The 14,646-nt window shown below is 37.7% G+C and overlaps 1 protein-coding gene across 2 annotated transcripts in view; it reads left to right on the top strand.

Moving 5' to 3' along the window:
- The first annotated feature begins 27 nt into the window (after positions 1 to 27).
- Positions 28 to 14,646, top strand: part of CFAP210 (cilia and flagella associated protein 210) — a 34,355-nt gene continuing 19,736 nt past the window's right edge. The window contains exons 1-4 of one of the 2 annotated variants that reach the window (XM_059053539.2): positions 28 to 126; positions 5,010 to 5,236; positions 8,382 to 8,555; positions 8,658 to 8,851. In XM_059053539.2, the coding sequence (XP_058909522.1) occupies positions 63 to 126; positions 5,010 to 5,236; positions 8,382 to 8,555; positions 8,658 to 8,851 (659 nt within the window). In that variant the 5' untranslated portion in view covers positions 28 to 62. The remainder of the gene's footprint in view (positions 127 to 5,009; positions 5,237 to 8,381; positions 8,556 to 8,657; positions 8,852 to 14,646) is intronic. The other variant, XM_067027529.1, reaches the window with a different exon arrangement.

Raw genomic sequence — 14,646 nt, 5'->3', positions numbered from 1 at the left:
AACTTGCCTGGAGTCCGCGGGAACTTCCGCGTCGGAATCGCCTTTCCAAGTCTGAGAGCGCCATGGGTACCTCAGGTATGCTGGTGCGTCTCGGAAGGCGCTGTGGACGGGCAAAGGAAAGCACAGGTGAGCTAAACTGGTCCATCCCAGCACAGGGATTGTTTCTGGTCTCCAGGTATGGAGTGAGAGGCGAGCGTGCCTTTCCTTCTGAAACGGGGTCCGCCAAGTCAAAAACAGCACTGTGGGCATCGTCGGGCTCTGTGTAAATTAGACAGTTTTGCCCTTGGATGAATGGGTAGGTGGGGAGAGCATACAGAAATAAGGGTAGAGAAAAAGAAGTCAGAGACTCCCAGTTGACCAGCTGGCCCGCTACTCAAGCTGTGCCGTTGCAGCTAGCTCCAAGAGTCTGGTGTTTGCTGAATTTTCTCGCACTTAAGCTTTGTTATTCATTGAGTGAATCGGAATGTATTTTGGAAATATCAGTGACCTAATTAGAGTTTTGGCTCTGCTGTGAACCTACTGAGTACTCTTAGGAAAGTGTCTGAAGGAAAATCTCAATTTCTTCAACTGTAAAATGAAGGTAAGGTCTCATCCTAAGGCGTATACTTTGATAGAGTGTGAAAATAATGCTACTTAAGGTATTGTAATTCACATGACCTTTTATAATAATTTGATTTTGTAATAGAAGTAGCCTAGTGGGACATTTAAAGAACTCTTTATTAATTCCAGTGATTTTAGTTTCTTAAGATTGTAAATTCCTAATTAATGTTCTCACGGTGACAGAACCTTGGGAACTTGGACTATATTCATGTCATCGCCTGAGCTTCTGTAGCAATAGAGTCCCTTGTGCCAAATGCTGAGTGAGAGCCAGCCAGTCTCCCACCAGTGGACACTAGTGTGTATTTATGCTGTGGAGGGCTTAAGAAGTAGCAGCAGAGGGTCATGACATGTAGGAGAGTGACAGTACCCATGTGGCATGTATTGAAAAAACAAAATTACGCTCACATATTCACTTTCTTATATATAAAGTGCTGCATTAAATCAAAAAGAACAACAGCAAAAATTGTCAAAATCAATTTTTGAGAACTCAGGAAACCAAAAGCTTGCAACAATTGGGGAATGTTTATCAAGAAAAATAACTGAATCTTGGTAAGAACAATGAGTTTTTTTGCATTTTAACTTGTTCTAGTCCCCTTCTTTTTCCCTGCCCTATGGTAGTCTAGAAAACCACTGCAATCACAGTGAAATCCAGTGGCTTAGCAGCCTGTGGAAGGAGCAAAATAGCGTTGAACCCCTTCCAAAGCCCATTTCCCAGATAACTTATTTGAGCTGTCTGGCAGTTCCTTGGAAACTTATTATTTGACCTGTCTGGCAGTTCCTTGGAAAGTCCCACTCGCAAGACTTGTCTTTATTTGACCTGATTCAGAGCTCACCAGTTACGTTTGTTAAAACAATCAGTGGCAATTTTTAAAAGTTTTAATTGCTTCACTTCTCCAACAGCCATTACTAGCATTGTGTGAAAGTCACTGTGAGGTAGGAATCATGGAAAGAAGACTGCCCTCTGAGAACTGAACTCTGCATCAACCCAGTGGATTAAAGCATGGATATGTGAAATCATTCGTAGCTCGGAGGTCAAACAGGGCTCTCCTGATCCTCAAAGATATGAGGGAACTGGGGCTTCCCTGGTGGTGCAGTGGTTAAGAATCCACCTGCCAATGCAGGGGATATGGGCTTGAGCCCTGGTCTGGAAGACCCCACATGCCGTGGAGCAACTAAGCCCGTGCGCCACAACTACTGAGCCCGCTGGCCACAACTACTGAAGCCCGCATGCCTAGAGCCCGTGCTCCGCAACAAGAGAAGCCACCACAATGAGAAGCCCGCACACTGCAACAAAGAGTAGACCCTGCTCGCCATAGCTAGAGAAAGCCCATGTGCAGCAACAAAGACCCAACGCAGCCAAAAATAAAAATAAAAAATAAACATATTTATAAAAAAAAAAGATATGAGGGAACTTGGCCCAACTTTTGTTACCTGAGATAGTAAAAAGCCTTTTCCAAACTTTCCATCGATTGTCCTATTTTTTCTGCTGCTTTTGTGGTTGCTCTCTTGGTTCTCCTCCTGTATCAGAGTTCATGAAAAGTTCTTGAATAAAATATCTCATGAATGTAGTTACTCTACAGAAGATTGAGGTGTCATGAGGGATCACATTGTTCACTACACAGCTTTTTGGCATCTTGTTTTCCTGTCATTGCTGCCAAAGCTTGCTCACCACTGTATACTTTGTAAGGAGCAGCTCCTGCCAGTATGGGCTATTTGGTCTACCCAGCCCCTTTAGTATTTTGGAAAATTAAACTGTCTCCATTTTATTTCACATCTTAAAGAATTAGAATGACTCTTGGGTCAGAGAAAGAAAAGCATATTTTTTTTCCATAAATTTGTTAATTTATTTTTGGCTGTGTTGGGTCTTTGTTGCTGCATGTGGGCTTTGTCTAGTTGTGGTGAGCTGGGGCCACTCTTCATTGCGGTGCGTGGGCTTCTCATTGCAGTGGCTTTTCTTGTTGCGGAGCACAGGCTGTAGGTGCAGGGACCTCAGTAGTTGTGGCTTATGGTCTCTAGAGTGCAGGCTCAGTAGTTGTGGTACACAGGCTCAGCTGCTCTGAGTCATGTGGGATCTTCCCAGACCAGGGCTCGAACCCGTGTCCCCTGCATTGGTAGGCAGGTTCTTAACCACTGCGCCACCAGGGACGTCCAAGAAAAGCATATTAATATGCCTAACAATATGCTAATCAAAAGGCAGGTGGCTTAATTTAATGACCTTTGTTTATGTAGCTTCTAATTGTAAGTAACACAAACCAAGTTGAGCCAGTTTAGGTGAAGCAAAGGAAATGTGTTACAAGGCTATAAGGATATATTGGTCAGGACTCTTTGGTTACAAGTGACTGATCTAATTCACTGTAGTTAAAAGGGGACTATTTTGGCTCACATACCTGTGAATTTAGGTATAACTCGATCCAGGACACTATTCTACTTCTCAGCTTTGCTTGTCTTTATTCTGCATTTGGAGACTTGGTATGTGGTAGGCAAGATGGTACCTGTGGTTCTAAACTCACATTTTAAGTTAACAACCAAATTCTCACTCCCATCAACTTTAATTCAAACCCCAAGAAGATTCTAATTGTCCTAGCAGCTTTTCTCTCAGTATCTTTCTGGAGCCACATGATTTCTTGGCTCTGCTTTTCTACTTCTGTTTCATTCTTCTAATAAAAGCAGTAAAAATAATAATAATTAATATTTATTGAGAACATATTGTGTGCCAGGCACTCTTCTAAATTCTTTACATATATTACTTCATCTAATTCTCACACCAGTTATATAAAATGAAGTAGGTACTATTAGTATTTCCATTTTGCAATTAAGGAGTTAGATTTAGAGGGTTAAATAATTTTGTCTAGATTCACAGAGTTCAAATGTGGTGTGTTCAGAAAAGGTCCAGATTGTCTGTCTCCAGAGTCCACACTCTTACCCACTGTGCTTTATTGCCTTTGTTAGGCCTGTGACCACCCACCATTATTCAAATGTATTTCCTATTTTGGTAAATTCTTCTCCTTACAAGTCCTACCTCCTTAAAGCAGAAGGCATTTTTTTCTGCCTCCCTTGCAGCTAGGGTGAAGGCGTAAGACCAAGACTCAGCTGGTCAATTGTATGTGTGCTAGATTTACATTCTGAAGAGAGCGTATGAGGAAAGAAACAGCATGTTGAATCCATTTTCAGGGGAGAGTGGCAGCAAAAGTGTACCAATTCCAGAGTACTTGTGAAGGTTCACATATATAGTGTCCAGTGGAGCAAGTTATAAGTGGGGCAAGTTGAGGTGCCTAACCCAATGCCAGTTGCTGTGAATCTTCACTGGAACCTCACAATGTGGTCTGTGTGATATTTGTATGTATATCTTCGAAGGGTAACTCTCTGGCTCTCTGAGAGATTCAGTAGGCTATCTAATATCCCTTAATGAATTCCTTTTCTTCTTAAACTAGCTAGAGTGAGTTTAGGTGTTTATAAGTAAGAACTTCAGTTGATTAAAAGGGTAGGAACATTTTTTTAGAGAAGAGCTGTTATGAGCCCCATTGTGTCATTTAGGATGCTTGTGAATTCATTTCACAGAATACCCAGCTCAATCATATTTAAAAATAAGGAAATTTATTTGCTCATATAACAGGAACTCCAGCCTTTGGGTCTGATTAATCTAGCAGCATAATGAAATCCTCATTGCCCCAGGGTCTTCCTTTGTTTCTTCTTTGTGTTTCACAGTTAACAGCTTCATCCTAAGGCTGCTTCCTCTTGTGGTCATAGGATGATTGCTTGTCTGGCCTTCATGCTTCCTCATTTGTATCTAGCCTGAGAGTCACTCTCAGATGTCTCTCCCAGAAGTACAAGCAAGAACTTTTCTAAGTCTCAAAACTCTTCTCCTATTTATTTTCTTATTACAGGAATAATTATTGTCAAGGGAGGTGCAAGTATTCTTAAATTAATGAGGCCCACCCCGGGACTGAGACTGTAGTCAGTTCTCCAAATTACATTGCTGCTACTCAGTTAGGAAGGGGCTGTATAGAGTAGACAAGCACAATGTCTACAACCCCAAAAGATGAACATTCCCCAAAGTTATCCACTTATAAACTGCTGCTTGATTAACTTTGAAAATGCTTTTATAACAACCTGTTGGGGTAGGTATTATTGAACTCAACTTTAAAGATGTTGATACTGAGACTCCAAGAAGTTAAATGACTTGCCCAAGTTTACACAGTAAGGAATTGACTAAGCAAGGACTCAAATCTATGTCTTCTGATTTCAAGGTCTTGTATACTTTCCACTTATTCCCAGCTGTTCTTAAGATAACAAGAATAAAATTATTCTTTGAAACAACTTCCAGATATCATGCCAATATAGAAATGTGTGAGAAAAAATATCAAACTTTTCTTGAAAGTTTTTAATACTCATTTAAAAAAATTTATTAGAAGTAAAGAACTGTGAAGAAGATCAAGTCCTCTATCCACCTCTTCTGCCTAGCAAAGTAGATCTCCGGCAGGTCACCATAATTCCACACAATGAGTGGGAAAGGATTCGAGATAGCCTTAACAGTTTGACAAGAGAAGCAGCACACCTTCGTGCAGAAAGAAAGGCAAAGAAAGAAATGCATTTCCGATCCCAAGAAGTGGTAAAACACTGGACTAATACATATGCAGTAAGTATTAACCACCCAGGAGTACATGTGCACTGAAGACTTACTCTTGTTTCTTATTGCTCTTTTTAAATATTTTTAACATAGAAAATATCATTAAAATGTATTGAAACACATTTTCAACAGCTTTATTTAGGTGTAAGTGACATACAATAACCTGGACATATTTAAAGTGTACAATTAAGATTTGACATATTTATATAGCCCTGAAACCGTTATTATAATTAAGATAATGAATATATCATCACCACAAAAAAGTTTCCTCATACCCCATTTTACTCGCTCTCACACCTGCCCATGCCCCCTCCGGTGTCTCCAGACAACCACTGATCTGTTGTCTATTATAAATTTCACTCAGCACAATTATTTTGAAATTCTTTCATGTTTTTGTATCAATTATTCATTCATTTTTATTGCTGAGTGGTATTCCATTATATGGATATATCACAATTTTTTTCTGCTCAGTTGTTGATAGTTTGAGCTGTTTCCAATGTTTGGCTATTATAAATAAAGCTGCTTATGAACATTTGTATATAAGTCTATGTATGGACATATGCTTTCATTTCTTTTGGGTAAATATCTTGGTGTAGAATCATATGATAGCTGTACATTTAATTTTGTAACATTTAACTTCCAAGCTGTTTCCCAAAGTTGTCGTAATTTTACATTCCCTCCAGGGGTGTATGATAGTTCTAATTCATATTAGAACACATAGTTCTAATATGTGTTTCCTCCACATATTTGCCAAATTGCTATGTTCAGTCTTTTTAACTATAGACTTTCTAATAGGTGTGAAGTAGTATCTCATTATAATTTTAATTTCTCTAATTACAATGATGTTGAACATCTTTTCATGAACTCATTTTCTATCTGCATATCTTCTTTGGTGAAATGTCTGTTCAAATCTTTTGATGGGTTTGTCTTCTTACTGAGTTTAGACAACTTTTAAAATATATTCTGAATACAAGTCCTTTATTAGATATTTGATTTGAAAATATTTTCTCCCAGTTCATGACTTGCTTTATATTCCATTACAGTGTCTTTCTAAGAGCAGAGTTTTTAATTTTAATGAAGTCCAGTTTATCAATTTTTCTTGTATGGATCATCCTTTTAATGACTTACCTAACTCAAGATCACAAAGATTTTCTTCTGTGTTTAAGTTTAAAGTTTTAGGTCTTTTATAAATATATATATACATATATATATATATATATATATATATATATATAGAGAGAGAGAGAGAGAGAGAGAGAGAGAGAGAGAGAGTCTATATTTAGAAGTGAGGTATGGATTGATGTTTATTTTTTTACATATGAATATCCAATTGTTTCAGCACAGTTTGTTGAAAAGACTGTTCTTTCCCCCACTGAATTGCCTTTGCACATTTGTTGAAAATCTGGTTGTCCATATATGTGCAGGGGGAGTTTCTGGACGCTGCTGTTCCATTGATCTATTCATCTATCTTTATTTCAATAACACACTGATCTGAGAATTGTAGTTTTAATAATAAGTCTTGAAATCAGATAATATTAGTCCTCTAAGTTGGTTCTTTTTCAAAGTTGTTCTGGCTATTCTAGGTCCTTTACACTTATACATGAATTTTAGATTCAGCTTGTCAATTTCGACGAAAAAGCCAGCTGGGATTTTGTTTGGGATTGTGTTGAATTTCTAGATCAGTTTGGAGAGAATTTACATTTTGACAGTATTGAGTCTTCTGACCCATGAACACAGTGTTTTTCTTCCATTTGTGTAGGTCTTATTTAATTTATGTCAGCAATATTTTATAGTTTTTAGGGTATAGGTCTTATTCATCTTTTTTCATATTTATCCCTAAGTAATTACTATGTATTATAAATGATTTTTTAACAATTTCAATTTGTTATTCATTGTTAGCTATAGAAATACAGTTAATTTTTTCTATGTTGATCTTATATCTTGTAACACAGCTAACCTCACTTATTAGTTCTAGTAGCTTTTTTATAGATTCCATCAGATTTTCTACATAGACAATCATGATGTCAGAAAGTAAAGACAGGGACTTCTCTGGTGGTTCAGTGGTTGAGACTCTGTGCTTCCACTGCAGGGGGCACGGGTTCCATCCCTGGTCAGGGAACTAAGATCTCTCATGCCACAGAGCACAGCCAAAAAAAAGGTAAAGTCAGTTTTACAAATTTTACTTCCTTCTTTCCAATCTGGGTGCCTTTTAGTTCTTTCTTTTTTTTCTTTTTGCCTTATTGTACAGGAATGGATGTTAGATTATTTTTTTTTTTTTTGCGGTACGCGGGCCTCTCACTGTTGTGGCCTCTCCCGTTGCGGAGCACAGGCTCCGGACGTGCAGGCTCAGCGGCCATGGCTCACGGGCCTAGTCGCTCCGCGGCATGTGGGATCTTCCCAGACCGGGGCACGAACCCGTGTCCCCTGCATCGGCAGGCGGACTCCCAACCACTGCGCCACCAAGGAAGCCCAAGACTTCTTCTGACATGGGACATTGGCTACCTCCTCAGGGGTGTAGAAGAACATGTAAAATATGCCATTGTTGATTTTTTAAAGGAACACAAGTAGTTATATATATATATATATAAATATATATATATATATATATGGTACTTAAATATAGAAAGGAACTATGGAAGTAAATGCAAGAAACTAATAGTGGTTATCTTAGAGACTGCAGATGGAAGTTAGGATTGGAGGGAGAGTTCCAGTACATACTTTTGTTTTATATATATATATATATATATATATATATATATAATATATGTGTATATATATTGTATATATTATATATATAATATATATACATATTTTGGTTTTTTTGGCTGCACCATGCGCATGTGGGATCCTAGTTCCCTGACCAGGGATTGAACCTGTGCCCCCTGCATTGGCAGCATGGAGTCTTAACCACTGGACCTCCAGGGAAGTCCCCATATACTTTTTTAATACTATGGATTTTGAACCATGTAAATGTGTTAACTACCTAAAAAATTCAATTAAAGATTAGCTCATAAGTGTAACCTCATATTTGTTAGTGATATATGCAAATACAATAAAGACTCATAAGGAAAGCTCAAATTATCATATCATATGTTTAATTTTGTAAAGTTAAGTTGAAAAAAGAAAACAGACTACTGCTTTTGTCTTTATGTAGGGGATGAAAGAACAGAAACTTGAAGCCAAAAAGAAACGTGATAAAGAAATAAAGGCAGAAAGACAAATTCTTGATGTGGAAGAAGCAATACACAAACAAGGAGAAAGGAAAAAGGCCATTGAATATGCAAAGCAATATCAATTTTACCAGACAGAAAGAGTGAAAAACTTTCATGTACTACTTGAGTTTTCTTGTATTTATATATATATTTATATTTAACATATCTATACATAATTAGACTTTATTTTCTTAAAATATTACAATTTTTTTTTGTAGTCAGGACTTCTTCTTAGTAGAGTTTTGAAAGAACGTGATGCACAGATTGAATTCCAAAAGAGTAAAATAAAATCAGATAAAAAATGGGAGGAACAAGTGAAACTCAACGTTGAAAAAGCTTTTAAAGAAGAACAAGAAAAAGCAGAGAAACAACGTAGAGATAGAGTGGCTCTTGGCAAAGATCATTTAAAACAGTATGTATACATAAATTACCTTTTTTGTACTTTCTTCTTTTTCTCATAATGGATATAGCTTTTTTTTTCTGATTATAAAAGTAATAGATGCTAATATACCTAGTAAGTAGAAAAAATAAAAAGAAAGAGGTTAAAATCACTATTACCACCTTACCCAGAGATCATATATTGGTTACCATTGTTATAATAATGTTGCATAACAAACAACCACACAATCTAGTGGCATTCAGCAGTAACCATTTATTTCTCATGTACCTGAGGGTTATTTGGGCTTGGCTGGGTAGCTTGTCTTCAAACTGTAGGACTGGCTGGGTTTGATTGTTACTGTGAGAAAGGCTCTGATCCTGCTCCATGTGGGCCTCATTGTGAGGTCCAGGATGAAGGGACAGCAAGCACCTGGGGAAAATTTTTCTCATGATATTGACAGATGCACGAGATTGAGCCCAGGCTTGCAAGTACATGGCTAAACTCAAAGTCAAAGGGCAAGGACATACAGTTGGCCCACCGTGAGTCTAAAGCAAGTCACGTAACCATGCTGACATCAGTGGGACAGAGGAGTGGACTCCCATGGAAGTGGGAGTGAGAGAGTCATTTTGAACAATAACCTAATCCAACACAATAATTTGTTATTGCTTTGGTATGTAGCCATACAGACTTCTTTTTGGTGTTAGCGTTGGAGAGGGTCACATTCATTGAGGTATAATTTACATTTAATAAAATTCTCCTTTTAAAAAGCATATTGCTATAGCTGATTCACTTTGTTGTACAATAGAAACTAACACAACATTGTAAAGCAATTATACTCCAATAAATATATTAAAAAATAAAAAGCATATTGCTGTATAACCACCCCCAAATCAAGATACAGAACACTTGATCACCCCAGAAAGTTCTCTCATGCCCCTTTGCATGAAATTCTATCCGCTGCCCTCAGCCCGTGGCAGTCATTCATCCACTGATACAGACGTTTTTTTCTGAGCATGTATACTCACATTTTATAAAATAAAATTGGATCCACAGTATTATTTTTTCAAATATTTTTTTCACTTACCAGTATGTAATGAATTCTTGCCATGCTGGTAAATAGAAATCAAACCTGATCTTTTTTTAAAAGTAGTGTATATATGGGGGGGTGTATTTGTGTGTTATTTTACTTTTCTAAGTAACTGACACATGCAAATAGGAAAAGGCACAGAGGGGATTTAGTGAAAAGTCTCTTCCTTGTCCATCAGCTACCATGTTTCTCCACTGTGAGACCAGTTTCTTCATACTGTAGTTTAAATGTATATACATTATATAAATGTATCCAAAAATTAAATTATACTCTGGTGGACAGTTTTACCATTTTTAAAGAAAAAAAATATTTTCATAATTAAACATTACATCATCAATTCATGATCATTATAGAATTTAAAATATAATTTAAAAAAATAAAATATAAATGAAAAATCACCAGAAACGCTGCAATCCAGATTAGGCACTGTTAACATTTGAGTGTACGTTCATCTCCTCTTCAAAATTTTTTTTAAATGTTACAAATAATATATGAATATATGCTTATTGTTTAAAATTCAAGCAATACAGCAAAATTTGGAGTAAAATTTAGAAGCTCTTCTTTATTTCCACTCTATTCAATGTTTGTCCCTTTAAGTCCCATTTAACTCTTCAAAAATAGCTATTATTAAAAGTTTTCTGTTTTTTCTGGTCGCGTTGGGTCTTTGTAGCACATGGGCTTTCTCTAGTTGCCGCACGCGAGGGCTACTCTTCGTTGCAGTGCGCGGGCTTCTCACTGCAACGGCTTCTCTTGTTGCAGAGCACGGGCCCTAGGCGCACGGGCTTAAGTACTTGTGTGGCTCATGGGCTCTAGAGCGCAGGCTCAGTAGTTGTGGCGCACGCGCTTAGTTGGTCTGCATCATGTGTGATCTTCCCGGACCAGGGCTCGAACCTGTGTCCCCTGCATTGGCAGACGGATTCTTAACCACTGCGCCCCCAGGGAAGTCCCTAAAAGTTTTATAGCTATCACTTCAGGATGTTTTATTGTAGTTACTGATACTTATATTCAGGACATATTTAAGTGTGTATATATTTTTTAACATGGATGTTATTTATTTTTCTGTGACTTTGTTTTTTCATTCAACAGTATACCTTGAACGTTTTTTATGCCAGAAAATATGGATCTGTCACATCTTTTAAAATAATCATATTGTATACTAAACATGTACCATGATTTATTTACCTACATTATTACTGAGGGAAATTGGGATTCCACTCCCCTGCTCCATTTCTAACAATGCTGCAGTGAACAACCTTGAGCATATGTCTTTTGTGCAAAGATATGTTTATGTAGGATAGATTTCTTGAAATGGACTTGGATTTACATTTGGAGAGGTACTGCCAAATTGCCCTTTGAGAAGGTTTTAAGTATGCATTCATTAATGATATCTGATACACTTTTCTTTATATTATAACCAATTCTGTGTAGTATTTTTTTGTGATTTAATGTGCAAAAATTTGTATCTTTTAATTTACATTTCTCTTAGTTTCTAGTAAGGCAGTGCATTTTCTCATGTGTAAATGTTCATTTGTTTGGGGTTTTGTTATCATGAATTGGTTACTCCTTTGTTCCTCTGTGTAAGTTGTTTCATACTGAAGTGTATGTTTATCATTGATAAATTAAAAAGTGATTAATAAGTGGTTTTTATATATGACGTATCGCAGATTTGTGTCACCTTTTCTGAATGGTTTTCAGTATTTAGAAAAAATTTATTTTTATGTGCTCAAATCTGTCTTTTTTCATTACTATGAAAAAAAAAGGGGGACTTCCCTGGTGGCGCAGTGGTTGAGAGTCTGCCTGCCGATGCAGGGGACACGGGTTCGTGCCCTGGTCCGGGAAGATCCCACATGCCGCGGAGTGGCTGGGCCCGTGGGCCATGGCCGCTGACCCTGCGCGTCCAGAGCCTGTGCTCTGCAACGGGAGAGGCCACAACAGTGAGAGACCCGCGTACCGCAAAAAAAAAAAAAAAAAAGGTTTTGGTTTTTGTATATATATTTATTTGTCAAAATCACAAATGTCTAAGTGACATAGACATCAACTCTCAGGATACATGTGTTGCCAAATTATGTATTCTTCATTTCTTTTAACCCTTAGTAAAAAGAGAAGGGAAATGTTGGATTTATTGTAAGTTTTTTCTTTGGTGGTGTAGAGATCCAAGGGTTAGTGCAAGTTAGTGACAGAGCTGTTGGCAGAGAGGAAGGTAGATATTTGACCAGTGATTCACCCTTGAGAAATCTCTCTTCTTATATTGGCTGTTGCAGCTCAGGTGTAATTACAGGTAGCAGCCTGATAGTCAGCAAGCTACCTGGCCAGTGCTAAAACCTACAGGACAGACTCCCGTTTATAGCCTTTGTATGTGGGCTGTGTTTGGGCCACAGGATCCCCTTTCATGTGGTCTTTGGCAATAGGGTGGAGGTTCAGGCAGGTTTAGGATTTGTTTTAGTTGTTTCTTTGGATTATCTTCAGTATAGTCTAGGAGATTTTCCATTAGGCTCTGAGGTCAGCATAAATTCCTTTACTTACTCTTCACAGTGGGCTCTGTCTTTGCGAATGGTGGCCAAGTATTACTTATTGCATTCTCAACTGCCATATTTTTCCCTAAAATTTCTTGAAAATTCAGGTATGTGGGTAAGACCTTGCTTTAGTTTCTAGTAGTGGTATAGAATTTTCCCCATTCCATTGGTTGCACTGTGGGGAATTAGGAGGGGAAGGATATGTGACATGTCAGCTTGGTTTGCCAGTTTGGTTCCAGAAGTCCTACATCTTAAATTTATTAAGAAACATTCATAGAAAGTAGAGTAGTGGTTGTTAGCATCTGGAAGAGGGCACAATGGTGAGTAATACAGGGTCTTTTTTGGGGATGATGAAAAGATTCTCAAATTTAGATAGTGGTGATGGTTGAAAATATCTATAAAGGTTCTAAAAACAACTGAATTGTACACTTTAAGGGGTGAATTTTATGGTGTGAAAATTATATCTCAATAAAGCTGCCATTAAAATCTAAAAAAAAAAAAAACAGAAAAAAGAAACATTCAGGGACTTCCCTGATGGTCCAGCGGTTAAGACTCTGAGCTTCCTCTGTAGGGAGCACGGGTTTGACCCCTGGTCGGGGAACTAAAATCCTGAATGCCACGTGGTGTGGCCAAAAAGTAAAAAAACAAAACAAACAAAAAGTTCAATTACAAAATTATCACCATGTTGTATTCTGTTGAATGTTGATGCATGTGTCAGTTATATACAACTCAGAATGCATGTTACTTTAAAATATTGTTAGGAATGGTGATGAGCCAATAAAAAGCCTCTTTAAGACAAAAGTAAAATTGGAATCATAGCACTGGTATTAACCTGAGTGGAAACAGAGGACTATATGGTAGAAAATGGAGGAGGAGAAGAGGATTTTTTCCCCCTTTTCTTGAATAATAAGAGTTTATTCCGGAGCAAAATTTCAAGAGAGGCTATTTATTTATTCATTCAATCATCATTCATTGTTACAGACATTTATTGAACAATGTTTGCCATCCACTATTCTAGTCACTGAGAATACAAAGATGAATACAATAGTCCTTTTTCCTTAAGAAGTTTACAATCTTGGGAGGAGGGTATAGATACGGAACAAATAATTAGACTATGATAGTAAATATTTTGAGAAATATATATACAGAGTGTGTGGAAGAATATAAAATGGACAACTGATTCAGTCTAGAGAATGCTTTTCAGAAGAGATCAGCTCCTGTACTTAATTCTGAAGAACGAGTAGGAATAAGCCATGCAAAGAGGAAGGGATGTAAAAGTATTTTAAGCAGAGGAAATAACATGGGTGAAGGCCCACAGGTGAGACAGAATATGGTGGGTTTGAATAACTACAAGATAGCTGTAATATAGAGGACTAAGAGGGCAATGTTAAAGATGAGATTGGAGAGACAGGCAAGGGCCAGATTATGATGTGCCTTGTAGGCCATGTGTCTTAAGTTCTCCCCAAATTTGGGATGACTCTCCTCTTTGAGCAGAGACCAAATTTTAATTCTTTTAATCCCTAAGAAATGGGAATTGCAGGTTCCAAGAGGCAAGACTCGTTTGCATGCTCTACTAATTGTATTACCAAGTGCTACCCAGGTGTCATGTGGTGGTGATTTAAAATATATCCACACAGATTTGATATTCCTCCCTTCAGAAGGTAGAGCCTAATTCCTTTCCCTCTTGAATGTGGGCCACACATAGTAACTCATTTCCAAAGAATAAAATGAGGTAGAAGTAATGGTGTGTGACCTCCTGAGATTAGGATATAAAAGGCATTGTGGCTTTCTCCTTGGCATCTCTCTTGGATTGCTCATTCTGGGGAAGCTAAGTGCCATGTTGTAAGATACTCATGAAGCTCTGTGGAGAGGTCCGTGTGGCAAGGAGCTGAGGCCTCCTGCCAATGGATATGTGAAAATTGGTTCTCGAGACTCTGTCAAGCCTTCAGATGATTACAGCTCCAACATCTTGACTGTAATCTCTTGAGGACAACCCAGCTAGGCCACTCTCAGTTTCCTGAATCTCAGAAATGGTATGAGATAATAAATGTTTATTGTTTTAAGCCACTAAATTTACGGGTAATTAGTTACTCAGCAATAGATGACTAAAACACCCTGTACAGCTGCAGGCCCTGTATCTGAAAGTGAGATTTTTCACACGCTTCTTAAACAATCTCTAGGCTGCAGGCCTGGAGATTGGTGGTGTTTGAGCAGTATAAGAGTCTGCC

Source organism: Kogia breviceps, chromosome 2, assembly GCF_026419965.1.
Source record: "Kogia breviceps isolate mKogBre1 chromosome 2, mKogBre1 haplotype 1, whole genome shotgun sequence".
Taxonomy (NCBI): Eukaryota; Metazoa; Chordata; class Mammalia; order Artiodactyla; family Physeteridae; genus Kogia; species Kogia breviceps.
Note: the sequence above shows the minus strand (reverse complement) of the source record. Positions and strands in the feature narration are given on the sequence as shown.